At 43.4% G+C, this 25,178-nt stretch overlaps 1 protein-coding gene across 4 annotated transcripts in view; it reads left to right on the top strand.

The window, feature by feature from the left end:
- Positions 1-25,178, top strand: part of erich2 (glutamate-rich 2) — a 125,765-nt gene that overhangs the window by 4,353 nt on the left and 96,234 nt on the right. For 2 of the 4 annotated variants that reach the window (XR_010963428.1, XM_067987485.1), the window contains exons 3-4: positions 21,450-21,498; positions 23,421-23,457. Coding sequence is in view for 2 of the 4 variants with exons in the window: in XM_067987485.1 (XP_067843586.1) it covers positions 21,450-21,498; positions 23,421-23,457 (86 nt within the window). In the remaining 2 variants the exon portion in view is untranslated. Of the gene's footprint in view, positions 1-21,449; positions 21,499-23,420; positions 23,458-25,178 lie in introns of those variants that run through there. The other 2 variants (XM_067987486.1, XM_067987488.1) reach the window with 2 other exon arrangements.

The raw sequence follows: 25,178 nt of genomic DNA, 5'->3' as shown, positions 1-25,178 counted from the left end.
CGACAGCACCTCCCAAACCCGCGACCTCTACCACCTAGAAGGACAGGAGCAGCAGGCACATGGGAACAACACCACCTGCACGTTCCCCTCCAAGTCATACACCATCCCGACTTGGAAATATATCGCCGTTCCTTCATTGTCGCTGGGTCAAAATCCTGGAACTCCCTTCCTAACAGCACTGTGGGAGAACCTTCACCACACGGACTGCAGCGGTTCAAGAAGGCGGCTCACCACCACCTTCTCGAGGGCAATTAGGGATGGGCAATAAATGCCGGCCTCGCCAGCGACGCGCACGTCCCATGAACGAATAAAAAAAATTCTGGTAATTTACCTAATTGGCACCAAATGTGTTTTGGGATACAACTGTATAGTTTAAGAAGGGGAGTACAAAAGTTACAGCAAAGGCTATTGTCAGAGCTTAAAAAACAATTATTTTTGCATTAGAAAAAAGCTAGATTTTCTATTGTAAAAAGGCACTGAAGCTGGTGGCAATTGTTTTTCTCAAGTGAATTGGTAGCATGCGTTCGGTTGAGGCAAAATAACTACTTTATTATTAAATTAAATCATTGAACTATTAGACTTATCATTACCAATGGGTAAAATAAATGTTGGAAATAAAAGCATATCAATCGATTTAGGCATGGACACATTGGTTCCTCCAATATTTATGGATCTGTAGCATTAAAATCCCAGCCACCAGGACAGTCTCCTCCAATCCCATTCTTCAGCTATTTCTCTTTGTCAGACCCTACACCACAGTCACGAAGTCATAATAATTGTATAGCTGTGATAAAGTCACCAATAAATCAGCACTTTTCTTTCAAACTACTGGAGTACAACTCCAGCATTTTGTATATTAATTATTTGTTGCGATTTCTGCTTCCACCTTTCTCTCTGGATTCTGTTTCAAAGAGTGGACTTTTTGGGCTAATAGGCCCAAGTTACTTTAGCTCAGCCTGTTCTGGATGGTCTTACTTTACAAACTCACCTTTTCAAATCAAACAAAAAGGGAAGTACCTAGTGGTGTAGTGTGCCTCTACTCTGACATACTGTACCTTGCTATTTTACTGTACTGTGGAATCCAAATTTTTATTACCTACTCCAAAAACAATTTACACCTGGATCTAACCAGATGACAACCCAGAACCACGGTTAATTTGACTTTCTAAGCAGGCTATGCAGGATTGATGTACACGAGATTAAAAAAAGCCAAATCCATTCACCACATTACATTTTTGAAAAAGATATTCAATAACAACAACAACTTGAATATATAGTGCCTTTAACGTAGTAAAACGTCAGGACAGCTGGTCTCCCCTTCGAATCCCATCTTTCCCTTTGCTGCTATTGAAGCTCGGGCTCTGGCTGCAGCTACAAACTCTGCGAGATCCCGAGTGAAGAGCCCACAGTTGAGATGAGGTTGTCAGGCCTGCAGTTGTAGGGTTTGTTGCCCAGAGAGGAGGCGAGGGAGTGCAGCTCTGGCCGTGCTCTGTGTTGATCCCCTCCTCTCCCAACCCAACATGAGCATCAGCGGTTGGAACTTTCGATGCAAAATCAGCCGAGAGCAGGAAGCCACTTGCGAGCAGGCGAAGAAGGGAAACCGAGGGTTGGGAAGGGGGAACCGAAGGTGGATGATGGATTGTCAGGGGAGAAACCATAGGAGGAAGGAACTTCGATTCCACCAGCAACTAATAGTAGCTCACTGAAATTGCACCAATAGCTAATAGTACTACTGGTAACACTCAGATTCTCCTCATAAGCAACAGTAATGCAATAACTCATCTATAATCTATATGTAACTGGTAGTAATACGTGTGACGCCCTGATATGGGTTTAAACTAGCTTGGCAGGGGGATGAGAACCTGAGTGCAGATTCAGATGGGTCAGAATCAGAACTGGAGATAGAAGGCAGAAAATTAGTAAGTGACTTAGGAAGGCAGAGGAAACAAAGGTTAGAAAATAAACAGCAAGGGAGTTTGGCAGTTCTTACAGGTATTTACCTCAATGCAAAGAGTATAGTGAATAAGGCAGATGATCTGAGGGCACAGATAGACACATGGCAGTACGATATGTAGGCAAATTTTGGAGAAGTGCAAAAACAGTAGGGCAGTAATAGGGGATTTCAACTACGCTAATATTAACTGGAACACAGTGTGAAGGGTATAGAGGGCACAGAATTATTAAAATGCATTCAGGAGAATTTTTTTAGCCAATATGTAGCAAGCCCAACAAGAGAGGGGGCAGTTCTGGATTTAGTTTTAGGAAATGAGTCTGGGCAGGTGGAAGGAGTTATCAGTGAGAGAGCATTTTGGTGGTAGTGATCATAATTCAGTTAGTTTTAGCGTAGTTATCGAAAAGGACGAAGATAGAACAGGAGTTAAAGTTCTAAGTTGGGGAAAGGCAAATTTTACTAAGCTAAGAAGTGATTTAGCAAAAGTGGACTGGAAACAGCTACTTGAAGGTAAATCAATGTCAGAGCAGTGGAAGGCATTCAAGGGGTGCAGAGCAAACATGTTCCCACAAAGAAAAAGGGTGGGGCTACCAAATCTACAGCCCCCGAGATGTCAAGGAGCATACAGGGTAAGATCGTTCACCTGACGAAGGAGGAAGCCTCCGAAAGCTTGTGAATTTAAAATAAAATTGCTGGACTATAACTTGGTGTTGTAAAATTGTTTACAGGGTAAGATAAGGCAGAAAAAGGGATGCTTATGTCAGACACCGAGAACTCAATACTGCAGAAAGCTTAGAGGAGTATAAAAAGTGCAGGGGTGAAATTAAAAAGGAAATTAGGAAAGCAAAGAGAGGGCATGAAAAAATATTGGCAAGGAAAACCCAAAGATGTTTTATAAATACATTAAGAGTAAGAGGATAACTAAGGAAAGAGTAGGGCCTATTAGAGACCAAAAAGGTAACCTATGTGTGGAAGCGCAAGATGTTGGTATGGTTCTGAATGAATACTTTGCATCTGTCTTCACAAAAGAGAGGGACGATGCAGACATTGTAGTTAAGAAGGAGAGTTGTGAAATATTGGATGGGATAAACTTAGAGACTCTGCCGTCATACCTCTCGCACACTCCGCAACCATCTCGTATACCAACTCTACAGCAGACGCCGCAACCTCGAAACTAAGATAGAGTCCATACTCTCAACCTGTACTCAGGACACAGCAGACCAGCTACGATATACCGCCAAACAGACGAGGCAACGGAACTACGCTGCCTACATGAAAACCAAGAGCAGGAAGCTTGAGAAACTCGGCATCACCACCAGCATCGACCAAGCTTCCCCTGGTACCACGGTTGCAACCACAGGGAAGTATATCGTCAATTTGTCCGACCACACCCTTCAACCAGACGAAATCGAAGTTCTCAGCCGAGGGCTCAATTTCTGCCCCACTACCAAAATGGACCCCACTAGTCTCGCGGCAGACACAGAGGAATTCATCAGGAGAATGAGGCTCCGGGAATTCTACCACAAACCCCAAGATTTCAGCAGCGAACCCAATGAGACAATCAACGATCCGGAACAGCAGACAGAGGGATCCGCGGTACAGCAACCGAAGAGGAAAGAGTCTCACTGGACTCCTCCAGAGGGTCTCTGCCCTCAGCTTGACATGTATGCTCAAGCTGTCAGGAAATGCGTCTATGCCAGATTCATCAGCCGCACTCGGAAGACAGTCCAGAATGTCACCCGAGCACAACGCAACGCCATCAAAGCTCTCAAGACCAACCGCAACATCGTCATCAAACCAGCGTACAAAGGAGGAGCCATCGTCATACAGAACAGAACGGACTATTGCAAAGAAGCATACCGACAACTGGACAACCAGGAACACTACAGACGGTTACCCACAGACCCGACCAAAGAACACACCCATCAGCTCAACAAACTGATCAAGACCTTCGATCCAGACCTTCAAAACATCCTACGCACTCTCATCCCACGTACTCCCCGCGTGGGAGACTTCTACTGCCTCCCAAAGATACACAAAGCCAACACACCCGGACGTCCTATCGTATCAGGCAACGGAACCCTGTGTGAGAACCTCTCTGGATACATCGAGGGCATCCTGAAACCCATCGTGCAGGGAACCCCCAGCTTCTGTCGCGACACTACAGACTTTCTACAAAAACTCAGTACCCACGGACCTGTTGAACCAGGAACACTTCTCACCACGATGGACGTCTCGGCACTCTACACCAGTATCCCCCACGATGACGGCATCGCTGCGACAGCATCAATACTCAACACCAACAACGGCCAATCTCCAGACGCCATCCTACAACTCATCCGCTTCATCCTGAATCACAATGTCTTCACCTTCAATAACCAGTTCTTTACCCAAACACACGGAACAGCCATGGGGACCAAATTCGCACCCCAATACGCCAACATTTTCATGCACAAGTTCGAGCAGGACTTCTTCACTGCACAGGACCTCCAACCAACACTATACACCAGATACATTGACGACATTTTCTTTCTATGGACCCACGGTGAGGAATCACTAAAGAGACTACACGATAACATCAACAAGTTCCATCCCACCATCAAGCTCGCCATGGACTACTCCTCAGAATCAGTTTCTTTCTTGGACACACGAATCTCCATCAAAGACGGGCACCTCAGCACCTCACTCGACCGCAAGCCCACTGACAACCTCACGATGCTCCACTTTTCCAGCTTCCACCCTAACCACGTCAAAGAGGCCATCCCCTATGGACAGGCCCTGCGAATACACAGGGTCTGCTCAGATGAGGAGGAACGCGATGGACACCTACAGACGCTGAAAGACGCCCTAGTAAGAACGGGATTTGATGCTCGACTCATCGATCGACAGTTCCGACGGGCCACAGCGAAAAATCGCGTAGACCTCCTCAGAAGACTAACACGGAACGCAACCAACAGAGTACCCTTCGTCGTCCAGTACTTCCCCGGAGCGGAGAAACTACGCCATGTTCTCCGCAGCCTTCAACATGTCATCATTGATGACGAACACCTCGCTATGGCCATCCCCACACCTCCACTACTCGCCTTTAAACAGCCACCCAACCTCAAACAAACCATCGTTTGCAGCAAATTACCCAGCTTTCAGGAGAACAGCGTCCACGACACCACGCAACCCTGCCACGGTAACCTCCGCAAGACATGCCAAATCATCGACACAGATACCACCATCACACGAGAGGACACCACCCGCCAGGTGCACGGTTCATACTCCTGTGACTCGGCCAACGTTGTCTACCTCATACGTTGCAGGAAAGGATGCCCCGGAGCATGGTACATTGGCGAGACCATGCAGACGCTGCGACAACGGATGAACGGACACCGCGCAACAATCGCCAAACAGGAGGGTTCTCTCCCTGTCGGGGAACACTTCAGCAGTCATGGACATTCAGCCACCGACCTTCGGGTAAGCATACTCCAAGGTGGCCTTCGAGACACACGACAACGCAAAATCGTCGAGCAGAAATTGATAGCCAAGTTCCGCACCCATGAGGACGGCCTCAACCGGGATCTTGGGTTCATTGTACACTACACGTAACCCCACCAGCGAACAAATGTTATCTGTTTTTTTTGGGGGGTTTGTATATTCGGTGGCCTTTTAGGTGACACCTCTCTGTCTTCTCACTGTGATTGCCTTGGCAACGGGCAGTAATCACCAGGCATTGTTCTGTGATTTTCAAATGCGAAGGATTCGAAAATTTCATTTCCACACCATTCACCTGAGGAAGGAGGAAGCCTCCGAAAGCTTGTGGAATTTAAAATAAATTTGTTGGACTATAACTTGGTGTTGTGAAATTGTTTACAATTGTCAACCCCAGTCCATCACCGGCATCTCCACATCAGGGATAAACTTAGAGAGACGAAGTATTAAGGGGATTAGCATCTTTGAAAGTAGATAAATTACCAGGGCCGGATGAAATGTATCCCAGGCTGTTAGAAGAAGGAAAGGTGGAAATAGCGGTGGCTCTGACCATCATTTTCCAATCCTCATTGGATACAGGTGTGGTGCCGGAGGAATGGAGGACTGCTAACCATTGTTTAAAAAGGGAGCGAGGGATAGACTGAGTAATTACGGGCCAGTCAGTCTAACCTCGGTGGTGGGCAAATTATTGGAATCAATTCTGAGGGACAGGATAAGCCGTCACTTAGAAAGGCACGGAGTAATCGAGAACAGTCAGCATGGATTTGTTAAGGGAAGGTCGTGTCTGACTAACTTGATTGAATTTTTTAGGAGGTAATAAGGATGGTCGAAGAGGATAGTGCATTTGTCGTAGTCTACTTGGACTTTAGCAAGGCTTTTGACAAGGTCCCACATGACAGACTGATCAAAAAAGTACAAGCCCATGGGATCGAAGGGAGAGTGGCAAGTTGAATCCAAAATTGGCCCAGTGGCAGGAAGCAAAGGGTAATTGTTGACGGGTGTTTTTGTGACTGGAAGGCTATTTCCATTGGGGTTCCACAGGGCTCAGTACTAGATCCCTTGCTTTTTGATATATATATTAATGATTTGGACTTAAATGTAGGGGGCATGATTAAGAAGTTTGCAGATGATACAAAAATTGGCCATGTGGTTGATAGTGAGGAGGAAAGCTGTAGACTGCAGGAAGATATCAATGGACTGGTCAGGTGGGCAGAAAAGTGGCAAATGGAATTCAATCCAGAGAAGTGTGAGGTAATGCATTTGGGGAGGGCAAACAAGGCAAAAGAGTACACAGTAAATGGGAGGATACTGAAAGGTATAGAGGAAGTGAGGGACATTGGAGTGCATGTCTGCAGATCCCTGAAGGTAGCAGCACAGATAGATAATGTGGTTAAGAAGGCACATGGAATACTTTCCTTTATTAGACAAGGTGTAGAATATAAGAGCAGGGAGGTTATGCTGGAACTATATAAAACACTGGTTAGGCCACAGCTAGAATACTGTGTATAGTTCTGGTCACCACATTACAGGAAGGATGTAATTGCACTAGAAAGGATACAGAGGAGGTTTACAAGGATGTTGCCAGGACTGGAGAATTTTAGCTGTGAGGAAAGATTGGATAGGCTGGGGTTGTTCTCTTTGGAACAGAGGAGGCTGAGAGATGATTTAATTGAGGTGTACAAAATTATGAGGGGCCTAGATAGAGTGGGTAGGAAGAACCTATTTCCCTTAGCAGAGAGGTCAATAACCAGGGGGCATAGATTTAAAGTGATTGGTAGAAGGATTCGAGGGGAGTTGAGGAAAATATTTTTCACCCAGAGGGTGGTAGGGGTCTGGAATTCACTGCCTGAAAGGGTGGTAGAGGCAGAAACCCTCAACTCATTTAAAAAGTATCTGGATGTGCATCTGAAGGGCCGTGACCTACAAGGTTACGGACCAAGCGCTGGAAAGTGGGATTAGGCTGGGTGGCTCGTTTTCGGCCGGCGCAGACATAATGGGCTGAATGGCCTCCTTCTGTGCCGTAAATTTTCTATGATTCTATATCCTAACTAACTAGTAGTAGTCCTATAACCTGGTGATATTCACCCTGTAACTACAGCCAAAATCCCCCTGCACTGCATAAGGTGCTGTCAGGCTCCCCAGTCAAATCCACTTTTAACAGGCCCCATCTCTCTCCCTATCAGTTTGGACTCGGGTTCTATGAGAAGGTGACAACTCTGAACTAAGTCTCTGCCTCAATAGCCACTTGTGGTGAAGCATCCAATGATCTAATAAGTGCAAAAACTCTCCTTCTCGCTTCCTCTTGGGTTCTTTCAGTGAGAATCCTCAGTCTCCGTACTCTTGTTCCCCATTCACCCACCAAAAACAACAAGAACAACTTGCATTTATATAGCGCTTTTAACATAGTAAAAATGGCCCAAGGCGCTTCACAGGAACGTTATCAAACAAAATCTGATATCAAGCCAGATAAGGAGATATTAGGACAGGTGGCCAAAAACTTGGTCAAGGAGGTAGGTTTTAAGGAGCATATTAAAGGAGGAGAGAGGTGGAGGGGTTTAGGGAGGGTATTTCAGAGCTTATGGCCTGGACAGCTGAAGGTACGGCCGCCAATGGTGGAGCGATTAAAATCGGGGATGCGCAAGAGGCAAGAATTGGAGGAGCGCAGAGATCTCAGGGTTGTAGGGCTGGAGGAGGTTACAGAGATAGGGAAGGGCGAGGCCATGGAGGGATTTGAAAACAAGGATGAGAATGTTAAAATCGAGGCATGGCCAGACCGGGAGCCAATGTAGGCCAGTAAGCACAGGGGTGATGGGTGAAAAGGATTTGGTGCGAGTTAGGACATGGGCAGCAGAGTTTTGAATGAGCTCAAATTTATGGAGGGTGGAAGATGGGAGGCTGGCCAGCAGAGCATTTGAATAGTCTAGTCTAGTCTAGACAAAAGCCTGGATGAGGGATTCAGCAGCAGATGAGCTGAGGCGGGGCGGAGACGGGTGATGTTATGGAGGTGGAAGTAGGCGGTCTTAGTGATGGAGAGGATGATATCAAAGTTTGCAGATGATACAAAGATGGGAGGGAAAGTAGAGAGTGAGGAGGACATAAAAAACCTACAAGGGGATATAGACAGGCTGGGTGAGTGGGCGGAGATTTGGCAGATGCAATACAATATTGGAAAATATGAGGTTATGCACTTTGGCAGGAAAAATCAGAGAGCAAGTTATTATCTTAATGGCAAGAGACTGGAAAGTAATGCAGTGCAAAGGGATCTGGGGGTCCTAGTGCAAGAAAATCAAAAAGTTAGTATGCAGGTGCAGCAGGTGATCAAGAAGGCCAACGGAATGTTGGCTTTTATTGCTGGGGGATAGAATATAAAAACAGGGAGGTATTGCTGCAGTTATATAAGGTATTGGTGAGACCGCACCTGGAATACTGCATACAGTTTTGGTCTCCATACTTAAGAAAAGATATACTTGCTCTCGAGGCAGTGCAAAGAAGGTTCACTCGGTTAATCCCGGGGATGAGGGGGCGGACATATGAGGAGAGGTTGAGTAGATTGGGACTCTACTCATTGGAGTTCAGAAGAATGAGGGGCGATCTTATTGAAACATATAAGATTGTGAAGTGGCTTGATCGGGTGGATGCGGTAAGGATGTTCCCAAGGATGGGTGAAACTAGAACTAGGGGGCATAATCTTAGAATAAGGGGCTGCTCCTTCAAAACTGAGATGAGGGGAAACTTCTTCACTCAGAGGGTGGTAGGTCTGTGGAATTTGCTGCCCCAGGAAGCTGTGGAAGCTACATCATTGAATAAATTTAAAACAGAAATCGACAGTTTCCTAGAAGTAAAGGGAATTAGGGGTTACGGGGAGCGGGCAGGAAATTGGTCATGAATTTAGATTTGAGGTTAGGATCAGATCAGCCATGATCTTATTAAATGGCGGAGCAGGCTCGAAGGGCCGATTGGCCTACTCCTGCTCCTATTTCTTATGTTCTTATATGTGGTTGGAAGCTCATCTCAGGGTCAAATAGGACGCCAAGGTTGTGAACAGTCTACAGATGCTGCCTGACCTGCTGAGTAATTCCAGCATTTTCTGTTTTTGTTTCAGTTTATTGCTTTTTGAACAGTTCTAAGCTAGGTGTATATATAGGAAAGTTTAAACTTGCTTTAATTTTATATTTAACTAAATGGTCTCATTTTTCTAAAGATGCTTTAGTCATAAACCATGGCTTTATAAAGAAAACAATCATTTATTATATACTAGAAAATCAACATTAGAATTAAACAACTTCTTTGGTTCGTGCACGATTTAGAATTGCTTTAACAACAATTTTTTTAAAAAACCTTTGTGACTCTCCAAAATGCATACCCTTTTGGAAAACTAAATGTCTATCTTAGCCTAACCCCTTAACGAAAGTTTATATACTCATGGCTGGTTCAGGTTTGTCGAGGCCCTCTAAATATCTTGATGGACACAAATTGTGTTGTAGCACATAGTTTACTCTCGTAATCAGGTTAGCTATTCCAGAAACAATCTCTATGCCTGCAAGGAAAGATGTGACTGCCTTAGAGATGGTGCATCAAAGATTTACCAGAATGATTCCAGGAATGAGGGACTTCAGTTACGTGGATAGACCGGAGAAGCTTGGGTTGTTCTCCTTGGAACAGAGAAGATTGAGAAGAGATTTGATAGAGGTATTTAAAATCATGATGGGTCTAGACAGAATAGATAGAGAGAAACTGTTCCCATTGGCGGAAGGGTCAAGAACCAGAGGACATAGATTTAAGGTGATTGGCAAAAGAACCCAAGGTGACATGAGGAAATTTTTTTTTATGCAGCAGTGGTTAGGATCTGGAACGCACTGCCAGGGGGTGGGTGGGGTGGGTAGTGGAGGCAGATTCAATCGTGACTTTCAAAAGGGAACGGGATAAATACTTGAAAGGAAAAAAATTGCAGGGCTATGGGAATAGGGCAGGGGAGTGGGACTAACTGGATTGCTCTTGCATAGTGCTGACATGGACTTAATGGGTCGAATGGTCTCCTTCCGTGCTGTAACCTTTCTATGATTCTACAGGTGTCACAGAGCAGTGAGGAAACACTATCCTTATATGGTTGAGGTTTTTAGTCCTTTTGATTTTTGAACCACACCTCTGGGGTGGTTGCTTGCCAACAATAGGCTTCTTCAAGTACAATCCCAGGATTGATTGACACTCCATTTGTTTTCTTTCAGCCTCTTTCATGTAGCTAAGTTAAATAGATCTCCAGCCGATCTGGAGCCAGGTTCCGCAAGTTGCTATGGTGATTTGTTGTTCTCTGTGTGGTCTTTAAGGAAGTGCCATTTAATAGTCCTTTTTGTTTCAGCCTGCAGGGAGCTGATCTTCCATTTATATAACTTTTGTTTATTATATGTATTTTTAAACAGTTATTTTTACAATTAGGATAATTTACACTTTCCACCTTCTCCACTTGGCTTTCTTTCTTACAAATGGAAGACCATCTTAAAATGTTACGTATTTCAGCTGGACCTCTCCAAGAGCATACTGCTACCACAATGTCTCTATTAATTGACTTGTCAATCAAACAAAGCCATTGTTTTTATCTGCAGCCTGACCTGTAACTGACTTCAGCTTTCATTTTAAAATTCAAAGCAATTATACATTCAAGCCTTAAAGGGGCACACTCCTACAGGAATGTTTTACATGGTATGACATTCCTGTACTTCTAAATCAGTGCATCCCTTGACTCACTGAGCAGCACCCCTGAAGATGTGCTAATATTAAATAAAATATTCACCCATCATCATTATTGTTCTATATCTAAGAACAAAGTTTATTCTAATTATTGTTCATTATCATTTTCTGAAATTATATATCAATACATTAGGATCCAAAAATTGTAACTTATTCAGCTACTCACTTGCAAAATGGCGTAGAATAACTGAAGTGCCACTCCATTTCTGCCATTAACATTTTAATACTAATATGAAGTTCGTTTGTGAGGTTCAGGAGCTCTGATGCAGTTTGAAGTTAGAAATGGTTAGAAGTTCTTATCATTTAAGTGTCTTAAGATTTTAATTTTGCTGATTTGTAAGAATACATTATAGAAAAAGTTGAGCCTCACACTAGATGTGATTCTGCAATACTAATTACATGACCGTCACTTTCCTGGGCGAGACGCCTCCCCAATTGGCTAGCGAATGGTAAGGCTAAATTGAGAGTTGTGTTTCATAATCCTTCCTTTCACCCCCTTTTTAAAAACATTGTGAAGGCCATTTTTAAAACTAAGATGTGAGGTGAGATTTCTTTTGTCATTCCATAATGATCCTCCATCTCTTACACTCTCCAGTTGGCCTCATCAGTACTAGCTCAATCTTAATTTAAAGCTAAAAAGAAAAACAGACTTCCAATTATATAGCGCCTTTCACGACCTCAGGACACCCCAAAGCATTTTACAGACAATGAAGTATTTTTGTTGTGTGGTCACTGTTGTAATGTATAGAAAAGCAGAAGGCAATTTTCACGCAGCAAGGTCCCATAAACAGCAATGAGATAAATGACCAGATAATCTGTTTTAGTGATGTTTGTTGAGGATACTGGGATAACTCCCCTGCTCCTCTTTGAATAGTGCCATAGGCTCTTTTACCTTCATCTGAGAGGGCCGACAGGGTCGCAGTTTAACGTCTCATTTGCAGCCAGGATTCTGTGCTCAAATCTGTGGGGTGGGGCTTGAACCCACAACATTTCTGATTCAGAGATGAAAGTGCTGCCACTGAGCCAAGGCTAACACCCAAGGAGGCCTGTAGCAATACTTGGGAGTTGGAGGTAGTTATGTGGCTTGGTAATGTTGAAATAATGGTCCTGGAGTCTGGAAGCACTAGCAAGGGGTGGTGGGACATTGGCGGAATCGAGCAATATTGGAATCTGCAAGTATCGGGGAAGGTTTCTTGGGTCAGGGAGCAGTCAGAGTGGATTCCAGGGTCTGGGAGCATTGGGAGTGGTGTCTTTTGGTGTGGTTGTGGAGGGAGGGAGTTTCTATGACATTGCTGGTAGGGTGTCACTGTAGTGTGGGAGCAATGGGACTGGTATTTTGTGATCTGGAAGTAGCAGTTATCCTAGAATGAGGTGGAGGCAGGGTGCACTGAAGAATCCTGAGATCAGGGAGGGCAATTGCTGGATCTTGGAGCATTGAGAAGGGGATTCATTTTTGTGTGTGGAAGTAATGGGAGAGAGTCTCAGTATTTTGGATCACTGGCGCATGAGAGAACCTGGAGAACGTGGCCAAGGTATGGGAATACTGGAATGGGAATCCTGTGATTTAAGAGTTTTGATTGGGTGTTGTGTCTGGGAGCTTTGGGGAGAGGGGTCTCTATCTCTGAGATAACTGCAGAGGGGTATTGGGGTGGTTCTGGGATTTGTGAACCATGTAAGGGGGGTCCTGGGGTCTTTGATTTGTGGGATAGGTAACAAGAGATCTGGACATTTTTATAGATGGTCTTTGGGTGCAGATCAGGAGTTAGGAGTGGGTCGTGGTATGCGGGAGTATTTGGAGGGAGGATCTTGGGCCTGGTTGCATTAAAGGGGTCCAGGATATGGTAGCATCAGGAGGCTAAATCTGGCAGTGAGGAGGTGGGGGCCAAGGAGAATGTGATCTGACCTCCCACTAGCCTCTTTAGGGTTGTCAGATGCCGCGCCTGCCCCATCCTCTTCCTCAACAGTGTTCTGGCTGTGTGCTTGTTGCTCCTGACTGGTCTTGGCCCTTTTGGCCCATCAGGACTTCCAAAATGCAGTTGCTGACTGTCAGATGGATTTATGTCAGTGACTTTAAAGCACTATTACAGTATTTTCTAACACTCAGGAAATACTGTAATGGAACATTTTGCATTTTGAAGTTACGAAAACAGAAAACTGGCAGACAGCTGGCAGTGGTATATTGGGTATATTTGGGACCAGGCTGTAGTTGGGGTGTTTGGGTTGGCGAGAGGCCAGCAGGCTTTACTTGAGGTTTGAGAGAGACAGAGGAGGCAGTATTTTGGCAGGCAGCAGTTGGGATGTTTGGGGTAGAGGAGAGGCTAAGATTGGTAAATACTATGATAGCACATTTTGTGTTTTTAAGTCCCTAAAATACAAGAAACAGCCTAGTAATGGCACATTGGAAATCCTGATTGGCCGACAGGGGTTGTGACTAGTTGGTAAGTAGCAGAGATTGAGGAGTTGCGGTAGGAGTTGGTTAGCTGTAAAATTGTTTCTGGGAGAGGTCGTTATGGAGAGAAATTTGTTGAGTGTATTCAGGAGGAATTTCTCATTCAGTATGTGGATGGCCCGACAAGAGAGGGGGCAAAACTTGAACTCCTCTTGGGAAATAAGGAAGGGCAGGTGACAGAAGTGTTAGTGAGGGATCACTTTGGGACCAGTGATCATAATTCCATTAGTTTTCAGATAGCTACGGAGAATGATAGGTCTGGCCCAAAAGTTAAAATTCTAAATTGGGGAAAGGCCAATTTTGATGGTATTAGACAGGAACTTTCAGAAGTTGATTGGGAGTGTCTGTTGGCGGGCAAAGGGACGTCTGGTAAGTGGGAGGCTTTCAAAAGTGTGTTAACCAGGGTTCAGGGTAAGCGCATTCCTTATAAAGTGAAGGGCAAGGCTGGTAGAAGTAGGGAACCTTGGATGACTCGGGAGATTGAGGCCCTAGTCAAAAAGAAGAAGGAGGCATATGACATGCATAGACAGCTGGGATCAAGTGGATCCCTTGAAGAATATAGAGATTGCCGGAGTTGAGTTAAGAGAGAAATCAGGAGGGCAAAAAGGGGACATGAGATTGCTTTGGCAGATAAGGCAAAGGAGAATCCAAAGAGCTTCTACAAATACATAAAGGGCAAAAGAGTAACTAGGGAGAGAGTAGGGCCTCTTAAGGATCAACAAGGTCATCTATGTGCGGAACCACAAGAGATGGGTGAGATCCTAAATGAATATTTCACATCGGTATTTACGGTTGAGAAAGGCATGGATGTTCGGGAACTTGGGGAAATAAATAGTGATGTCTTGAGGAGTGTATATATTACAGAGAGGGAGGTGCTGGAAGTCTTAACGCGCATCAAGGTAGATAAATCTCCGGGACCTGATGAAATGTATCCCAGGACATTATGGGAAGTTAGGGAGGAAATTGCGGGTCCCCTAGCAGAGATATTTGAATCATCGACAGCTACAGGTGAGGTGCCTGAAGATTGGAGGGTAGCAAATGTTGTGCCTTTGTTTAAGAAGGGCGGCAGGGAAAAGCCTGGGAACTACAGACCGGTGAGCCTGACATCTGTAGTGGGTAAGTTGTTAGAGGGTATTCTGAGAGACAGGATCTACGGGCATTTGGAGAGGCAGGGACTGATTAGGAACAGTCAGCATGGTTTTGTGAGAGGAAAATCGTGTCTCACGAATTTGATTGAGTTTTTTGAAGGGGTAACCAAGAAGATAGATGAGGGCTGTGCAGTAGACGTGGTCTACATGGACTTCAGCAAAGCCTTTGACAAGGTACCGTATGGTAGGTTGTTACATAAGGTTAAATCTCAAGGGATCCAAGGTGAGGTAGCCAATTGGATACAAAATTGGATTGACGACAGAAGACAGAGGGTGGTTGTGGAGGGTTGTTTTTCAAACTGGAAGCCTGTGACCAGCGGTGTGCCTCAGGGATCGGTGCTGGTTCCGCTGTTATTTGTTATTTATATTAATGATTTGGATGAGAATTTAGGAGGCATGGTTAGTAAGTTTGCAGATGACACCAAGATTGGTGGCATTGTGGACAGTGAAGAAGGTTATCTAGGATTGCAACGGGACCTTGATAAATTGGGCCAGTGGGCCGATGAATGGCAGATGGAGTTTAATTTAGATAAATGTGAGGTGATGCATTTTGGTAGATCGAATCGGGCCAGGACCTACTCCGTTAATGGTAGGGCGTTGGGGAGAGTTATAGAACAAAGAGATCTAGGAGTACAGGTTCATAGCTCCTTGAAAGTGGAGTCACAGGTGGATAGGGTGGTGAAGAAGGCATTCGGCATGCTTGGTTTCATTGGTCAGAACATTGAATGCAGGAGTTGGGATGTCTTGTTGAAGTTGTACAGGGCATTGGTGAGGCCACACTTGGAGTACTGTGTACAGTTCTGGTCACCCTATTATAGAAAGGATATTATTAAACTAGAAAGAGTGCAGAAAAGATTTACTAGGATGCTACTGGGACTTGATGGTTTGACTTATAGGGAGAGGTTAGACAGACTGGGACTTTTTTCCCTGGAGAGTAGGAGGTTAAGGGGTGATCTTATAGAAGTCTATAAAATAATGAGGGGCATAGATAAGGTCGATAGTCAAAATCTTTTCCCAAAAGTAGGGGAGTCTATAACGAGGGGGCATAGATTTAAGGTGAGAGGGGAGAGATACAAAAGGGTCCAGAGGGGCAATTTTTTCATTCAAAGGGTGGTGAGTGTCTGGAACGAGCTGCCAGAGGCAGTAGTGGAGGCGGGTACAATTTTGTCTTTTAAAAAGCATTTGGACAGTTACATGGGTAAGATGGGTATAGAGGGATATGGGCCAAGTGCAGGAAATTGGGACTAGCTTAGTGGCATAAACTGGGCGACATGGACATGTTGGGCCAAAGGGCCTGTTTCCATGTTGTAACTTCTATGATTCTATGATTCTATGAAAGGTGGCAGTTGAGGCCGGGGGCAGAGTGCAGTTGTAAAACATTTTTTTTTAAGTTTAAAATTTACTTTGCTTTGCAGGCTTGCTGGGCTAAGGATGCAGGGAGAGAGCAACTGTAGAACAGAGTTGGGAAACGGGTTCAGTGGACCACACTGGGAGTGAGTCACATGGTACAAATCAGCCAAAAAGGCAAGTATAAGAAATAGGGTTAAGAGTAGCAAGTTTTAAGTGTAGCAGAAAAGTGTTGCAGGTGGGTGTGACAGAAAAAACTGTGGCTCGAAAGATTTAAAGGGGTTAAGTGTTACATTTATAGAAAGTGCACACTCCATACTCAAGATTTTTACATGCAGACTTTTCATGGCATTGCTTACAATGAGTCAGAGGAAACACTGTCTTTCCCTTCCCTTTAACCACACACACAAACCCCCCATGACAGATTTTGTTGTGCCACCTGCACTGGCATGAAAGTTATATTTAAAGAACTAAAAGTTTGTTTCATAGCACTGAGCTGAGAAAGAGGCATTTAATTCGTGATGGCACCCAAGGCTGGATTTTTACCCTGCCCGCTCGGCAGGAATGGGGCAGGTGGGTGGTTAAAATAGCCATCGGGTGTTTGCTGCTGCATTCCCGATGCTGATGTTATTTTAACTGCCGGGTTTTTGGCAGCATTGGGGCCGCCCACTGCAGGCAGGCGGGGGCCTCATAAATATTTAAATATTGGGGGCTGATGACATCATTCGGACGCTGATGTGATTTTAACTGCCGATCATGAGAGTGATGCCTAGTGCCGAAGCTGCCAGTAAAAACTGGCAGCAAGCAGGATCGTAACCAGCAAAGGCACAGGTAAGTTGATATTTTTAATTTTTTTAATGTTTCCTTCTGGCCCACAAGGAAACAACAGGAATGCTCCTCTGGGCCCCACAAGGAAATCTTGGGCCTTCCCTGCTACCCCCTCTTGCAATTGCTTCCAGATCCTCCTCCCACCCCCATTACTTACCTTAATGCCGGGACTGTTTTCCAGGGTCTCTGGTGGCACCGTTCTGCCGCCTGAAAATCCATTGCCGACAGCCACCTCCTTGTCATTCCCTCTGTGTTCGGGCGGGAGTCAGCCTTGGATCATTTAAATGCGGCCCGGGAGTTGGCTGGACAGTTTGCCGCCTACCTCAGCCGTTCTTATGTCCCAAGTTAAAATCAGACCTTTAGATTTAATACTATACATTTATATAGTATCATTTTAAGCATATGGTTCCTCCATGGTGGATTTTGTTGCACTACCTTGCGAAAGGTGAATCAAAAAAAAAGTCTGTTTCAGAACTCTAAGGTGAGAATGAGACTTTCAGTTTGTTACGGCAGTTAAAAAGTTCATACTGTATGTTTGATCATCATAATTACTTTCCACATTTGTAAACACTTCATGCTGTTGGTCAGCTCATTGCTGGGAATTCTGCATGAAAAGGGATCACATCAGTAAGAGATCCAATGAGCCAAGAGAGGTGGAGATAAATGGTGAGGGGGCCAGGAGGTTGCAAGGTTGCGGGAGCATGAGGCCCGATACCCATCCACAACTACTGAGGACAAGAAACTGGGTAGTTGGGATGTGGGTTGGCCCTGGCGTAAGGCCTCCAATTGGAATTCTGCAAATGGGTCAGGCAGGTGGTGGTGGGATCTAGCCACTCCAAAAATTGGATGGAGGACAATCGGTAAACCCAAAAATTTAGACTGAGGGAAGGTGTTAAATCTGAAAATTGGGCCAGGGTAAGGTTACAAAAGCAAATTTGCTGGTTGAGCTGGGAAATATGACTGGGGGCCACGGCAGTGTCAGAAGGCCTACAAGGTTTTAGGAACACAGGAACAGGAATAGGCCATTCACCCCCTCGAGCCTGTTCTGCCATTCAATCAGATCATGGCTGATCTGTATTTCAACTCTATTGACCCACCTTTGTTCTATATCCCTTGATACCCTCACCTATCAAAAATCTATCAATCTCAGTCTTGAAATATTCAGTTGACCCATCCACAGCCTTTAGGGGAAGAGAGTTCCAGATTTGCACTACCCTTTGTATGGAAAAAGTGCTTTCTGATTTCACTCCTGAATGGCCTAGCTCTAATTTTAAGATTATGCCCCTTCTGGATTCTCCCACTAGAGGAAATAGTTTTCTGTGTTTACCCTATCAAATCCTTTTATCATTTTAAACACCTCAATTAGATCACTCCTCAACCATCTAAACTCAAGGGAATACAAGCCACATTTATGCAACCTGTCCTCATAATTTAATCCTTTAAGCCCTCGTATCATTCTGGTCAATCTGCGGTGTACCCCCTCCAAGGACAATATATCCTTCCTGAGATGCGGTGCCCAAGACTATATATTGCAGAAGACAGAAGATGTGACAGCGAAGTAGATTAACATAGACAGCCATGACATCATAAATGTAAACATAAAGAGTGACTGAAAAATTGTGACACAGGAAGTTTGGTTAATGTATACAGGAAGTTCATCTTTTATGCAAAATTTTATTACTGCTCGTCACTGTGAGTTGAAGATTTTATCAGAGCAAGTAATAGTATCAGGGGCACTAATTTATCTGCATTGTGGGGAGGGGGCAGCCTTGACATCCAGAAGGGGGCTGTTGTCGGGAAGTATTGGAATGGGGGTCTTAGACTGACAATATTTAAGGGGACTTCTGGGGGTTGGAAGTGCAAGGAGAGGGTTCCTTGAGTTCTGGGAACACTGAAGGATAAGATTCTGAGAATACTGGGTGAGGATCTGGTGTATTGAGACAGGGGTCCTGGGATCTGGGAGCATTGGGGAAGGTGATGTCGGGATCTGCGAGCATTAGGGATGATTCTGGGATTAGTGGACACTAAGAATGTAGTCGGTGCTTGAAAGGGGGTCCCAGGATTAGGGAATGGGGAGGAAGTCTGGCGAGGGACATCCTAGAATGCAGCAGGACTGAGGAGGAAATGCAGTCAGAGGCTTGATTAACAGCGGTTCCATCCACCTGGGTCAGGAGGATGGATCAGAAATACAATACCCAACTTCCTGTGGGACAAGAAAGAAGAGAACAAAGTCCCACATTTTGGGAGTGAGTTGGTGAGGTCTGCTGAGATGGAGGCTAGTAAAGGTCAGTCAGGTTACCTAAGAAGAGGGCTGACCAGATCCAGCATATGTCTTTGTCTGGTTCAATGCCAAAGTGGACTGAAAGCAAGCATATTTAGCTAACTAACCAATACAGAGGCATGGTTTATTATTTTTCTTGTTCACAATGAGTGAAATGAAGTTAGTTGGAGTGGGTGAGATTTTGTACAGTTGTTACACTTTGTTCACTTGGTGTCTGTAAAATAAAGCAGCTCAGTGATTCATATCCAGCTTCATCTCACAAAAGTGTTAATCAGTCCACTTACCAAAAGATTGGAAAAGTGCATGAATGCACATATGCAGGACATGATATCCAGTTCAGATCACATTGTCATGCCCCGGGTTATATCATTAGATATTGGGCAATACAAGTGAACTCCTGAACATAAGACATGCAGGGTTCATTTACAGGAGTGGCCGAGAGAATATCTAAGGCAGACCTGAAATTTGTAACAGGCAGCTTTTATTTATCTTCAAATTCCAAAAAATCCACCATGACCTGTGGAAAAGTGAAATTTCCCTAAATTTTCCTGAGCATTTTCCAGGTCAATCCAGAGGAATATTGGGGTCATGTACCTATGTGTGTAACAGTATTTCAGTTTGTATTTTTGTAAATGGTTTGAATACAAACTGAACAATGAATTTGACACTGTTTTCAACTAAACTTTTATAAAATCTGTTAACTTCATTTTTTATTTCTAAAAAAATGTTAAGCTGAGAGAGAGATAGACATACAATAAGAAAGACACGGGGAGATTTTGAGGCCTTTATGTCCCGAAAATGTGGGGAATGACTTACCGCACAGTTTCCACCAGTGGGGTGGTCATCCCTATTTTCCCCCAGGGCCTACTGCTGGGTGGCAAGAACACCCGCCTGATCCAAGTGGTAGGCTCTTTTAATATGTATAATATACATAGGACCTGATTGCCATTTTAAGACTGTACTGGGTGGAGTACGTGCAGTACATGCCCCATCTAGTATCAGCTGGCTATCCAGCCGAAGAGTAGCCCAGCAGGTAAGTTTTAATCTAGTTTAATGGGGCTGGGAGGAGCAAGAGTGCGCTACAGAGCTGCACAAAACCAACCTGAGCCGTTGCTGCACTTGGTCGCCCTCTCCCGAAAATGTATCCCCCCCCCCGCCTCCCGAACTTACCTTTTTTCTGGCCCGGAGCTGATGGGCTGCCCTTTTTCTGACTGATGAGGCCCAGTCCTCAAAGTGGACCAAATCTCCCTCTGCCGTCTGGCTGCCTGTTCAGGGGGAAAATCTACCCTACGGTGTCCTATTGCTTATATTTACAATTTGAAAACAAATCACTTTTTCCGACAAGATTTGTTTTTCCAATAGTTGTGGGTGAGTGAAACGTTAATTATTTGCTGTTGAGTGGAAAATTTGGCATTCATGTAAGGCAATTAATTGTATTCTATATGTTAATCCGATAACAAAGTAAACCATTTTGATGTTATCAGATTTTAGTTCAGGTAAATAATATTTTCGAAGGTAATTTCTGGAATTGTTTATGATTGACAGCAAGACTTGCCATTCACAAGGATGTAGGTTGCAAGCCTGCCTTTCCCATCCACTTTCCAAGCAATGCAAAAATTACTGACTGACTGTTCGAAAGTAAAAATAAATTTAATTATAACAGCCACATGTTTATTGTTCCAGAGAAGCTGAGGCAGTAAGGCAAATAGTTGAATCTATATTTGTTTATGCAACTGTGATGTTTATTTATCTAATGGAAACAGATTTATTTTCTAGGAAACGATCATAAAACATTGTTTGCAGATATTATTTAGAAACTCTCAAAGCAGTGCTGCTAGACCTAGTTTCAAATTGCTTCCAAACCCCACATTCCACCTCCAATTCTACCAAATGCCAGGTTCTCCCTCATTCCACAATGTTGCCCAACCCCAGTATCTCTACTCAAGTACTGCCAAAACCAAGTACCATTGTATCAGCGTTACCAAAGTCCAAGATTGCTCCCAGTGCCACCAAATCCCAGACACCCCCACCTTCCCAGAATGACTAAACACTGAAGAAATTCATATTTTTTACTTGGATTGATATATTTTCTTTAAAATTAGGAGTCAAATCACCAAATTAAATTGCTTGACCTTTGGGACTGTTGACTTGTAATTGTGCTGTTTATTTTATCATATTTGATATGTTTGTGTATGTAATGAATATTGTTAAACTACTTAACAGAGTTCATCTCTTGGACTAGCAGAAAGATTGGAAGAACATGTACCAGAGGGTATGTAGTAATTTTTATTAAATGTATCTTTTACCAAATGATCTGTGGTAGGCGGTGACAATGAAAAAAGCTTTGCAAAGACTAAAATATCAGTGAGTGGAAAGTGTTGTGTATTTGTATGTCCTTTTATTAATTTTCGTTTTTTAAAAAAAAATTCTGGCATGTTGAAATGGGGGAGAATCTCTTCAGTAGTTTTTTATAAAACTGCTTAATTCTGAGAAAGTTTACCTTGGTAACGGTGCTGGTTTCACAATTAGGAATATAGGAATTGCTAGACAATGAAAGACCAAGCAAGGTCCATCTAGTTCGCCTGATACAATGATAACGGAGTTGATTAATCATAGCAATCAATCTCTTAGACAATTATGGGTTCAAGTTCCAATGCAGTGTGACACTTAAATCCTCCTGGATTTGTTTCCTTCAGATTTTCATTTGTGATAAACCTGGTACACCGTCAAGGGTACAATGCAGCTATTTAGAGAAACTTTGAAAACTGCAACCTTCAAATAACCAAAGCATCCACCTAGTTTTTTTTTAACCTGCCTTGATCTGTTTTACCTACATCTATATGTATTTTAAGCACCTGGATCACAACCTTTTGAATGTTTTTCTTTCCCCAGTGAAAACTGACCTTTTTTTTGCACTTGTCTCCTCCCCTCCTAATGGTGCTGACTGATGCTGGGATACAATCCAGTGAACACAGATAGCACACCAGTGAATTGATTGTGTGGCAATTCTTAATGTGTGAGTTTAGACAGTAAACTCAGGCTATTTAACGGTGGGGTCATCATAGTTGAATCTGATCTTATCCTCACTTAACGTGGAATTTCCATCAGGGGTCAGTGGCTAGCAATCAATAGTGGTGTTCTGTTTTTCTTAATTCCACCTTACCACAGGATCACTGAGGACATTTGCAGTATCCTTGCCACTGACTCAGCTGATATTGGCTAAATCAGCACAGACTAGGGATCAAACCTCAGATCAATTACACATTGGTATAGTGTTGTTCTAACTTATAGTATATTTTGAGTTACAATCAAATGTGATCAAGATGCATTCTGTAATCAGATCCAAATCTTTTTACATTTCCATCTTTGCTCATAGACATTCATTCATGGTGTACACAGGCTTTAGGTCCCTGTTCCAATATGCCTTAATTACCTCATATCTTTCCACTTGAAATGCATCATTAAATTGGTCCATACTGCTCCACATGCAGCTTCTAAAAGGATTTCTGGGATAAGCCACATAACGTCATCTATCATCAGTAAGTTTTATAATATTAACAGAGCTCTTGAGGCACTGCTGTGGGTGAGTTAGAGGATCTGCTGTTGTGTAGCAGAAGGAGCTTCATAATAAACTCCTCTGCCCCTTCACTTCTCTATCCATCTTTCATAATCTTCTGAAAACCCATCTTTATGACTAAGCTTTTGTTCAGCTCTCCCAACTCTCCTGTTTAACATCTTTTTTATTCCTTTTATTTATATTTTTTTTCTCCCCTCTCTGTGAAGCACCTTGGAACGTTTTCTATGTTAAATTTACTATATAAGTACACCCATCTCTTAGCAGCCTGAATGTTAAATACATTGAGGTCCCCATTAACCATTCTCTGCTTATTTCTCCTAGCCAGTTTCATTCACATTGACACCATCCAATTCAGTCTCTGCTCCTTTATACATCTTTATCTTGCATATAAATGCATGTTGCTCACCTCTAATTAAGCTTTCTTATTGATTTATCCTGTCCAATTAAAGTAAATATGTGTAAGATTGCAACAAATGTGAAAACAATACTGCTTTATGTGTCAGCTGTAAAACTATTTCAAATCAACTGTTCAATTTTTGTCTAAGTTAGTTAGAGAAATAAAAAAAATTCACTTTTTTGTTTCTTTACAATGTCTCCTACTTCGTGATCTTTTGTAGGTACATTGATTGTGGAGCCTTTGCAGGTAATGGCACGGTAAGTAAGGTACTATACTTTGCCCATGTGTACCCAAACTTATGGAAGATCACAGTTACCATTATTTATGTTGAAGTGAATGTAGAAGATCTAAGTATGACTTTTCTTCTCTGGAACATTAGGATAAATGACACAAGGCAAGGATTCTAATGTTCCAAATGGGAACCTAATGGGAACCTGAGCGGGTAGTCAGAAGGGAGTAAAGTTGAGAGCAGCAAGAGAGGGGAAGACCCAGGGGAAATTTACAATACAAATAGTACAAACAGTTGTTCAAGAACAAGTGAAAGGGAAAAGCGTAGAGCAGCGGAAAGAAAGTGTACTTTAGGCACGACAGATGAAGTAAAAACTAGAAGGCGTAAGGCGATTAACCCAGCATCAAAGCTGAAGGTCAGGCTAGGGTGTGTGGCCCAACTAAGAGTTCTATATACAAATGCACGGAGTATAAGGAATAAATTAAATGAACTACAGGTTCAAATTCAAATTGGAGGGTATGACATGATAGCTATTACTGAGACATGGCTGCAGGATGGTCAGGATTGGGAACTAAACATACTAGGTTATAAGGTCTACAGGAGAGATAGGGAAAATGGAAGAGGGGGAGGAGTAGCCTTAATGATTAGAGATGAAATCACTTCAATGATAAAGGGGGATATAACAAGAGGTAAGCAGCCAACAGAGACCTTATGGGTTGAATTGAGAACTAGGAAAGGATCGAAGACTATAGTGGGAGTTGTGTACAGGAGCCCTGGCAGCAGCTCTGAAGTGCTAGATTCTATAAATGCAGAGATTAGACAAGCGTGAAAGAAAGGCATAGTGGTCTTAATGGGGGACTTTAACCTTCACATAGATTGGGAAAAGCAGACTAGCAACTGTCAGAAAGGTAGTGAATTTCTTGAGTGTGTCTGGGATAGTTTTCTACAGCAGTATGTCCTAGAGGCAACAAGGGGGCAAGCCATACTAGATTTTGTAATGAGTAATGAACCAGATTTAGTTAACGGCTTAACTGTGCGTGAACATCGATCCAATGGTGATCATAACATGATCGAGTTCAATGTAGTGTTTGAAAGGGTAAAAAGTGAATCAGCTGCTAAGATTCTAGACTTGGGCAAGGCTGACTTCAATGGGATGAGACAGAGACTGTCCATAGTAAACTGGGCAAATCTGTTCATGGGTAAAACGACTGATGATCAGTGGGAAATGTTTAAAGAAACATTTAACGTGATACAGAATCGGAATACTGAGGGGCAAGAACTCTACTTGCCAAAAAAAACAGCCATGGACAACTAAAGAGGTAAAGAGGTAAGACATAAGGAAAGGGCATACAAAAAGGCAAAAAATGGCACAGATCCTGGCGAATGGGAAAGATACAAAGGTCAACAAAGGGTCACAAAACAGATAGTAAGAGCTACAAAAAGAGAGTATGAAAAGAAACTTGCAAGGGATATCAAAACTAATATGAAGAACTTTTATAGTTATATTAGGAAAAAGAGGGTGGTCAGGAGCAGTGTTGGCCCCTTAAAAACTGAAAGTGGGGATATTGTCATTGACAATGGGGAAATGGCGGACATGTTGAACAATTACTTTGCGTCAGTATTTACAGTTGAGAAAGAGGATAGCATGCCGGAAATCCCAAGAAAGCTTATATTGAATCGGGGACAGGGACTCAATAAAATTAACATAAGTAAAACAACAGTAATGAAGAAAATAACAGCACTAAAGAG

The sequence above is a fragment of the Heptranchias perlo genome, chromosome 7 (assembly GCF_035084215.1).
Source record: "Heptranchias perlo isolate sHepPer1 chromosome 7, sHepPer1.hap1, whole genome shotgun sequence".
In the NCBI taxonomy this organism is placed as follows: Eukaryota; Metazoa; Chordata; class Chondrichthyes; order Hexanchiformes; family Hexanchidae; genus Heptranchias; species Heptranchias perlo.
The sequence above is the reverse complement of the archived record's forward strand: the minus strand, read 5'-3'. Positions and strand labels throughout refer to the sequence as shown.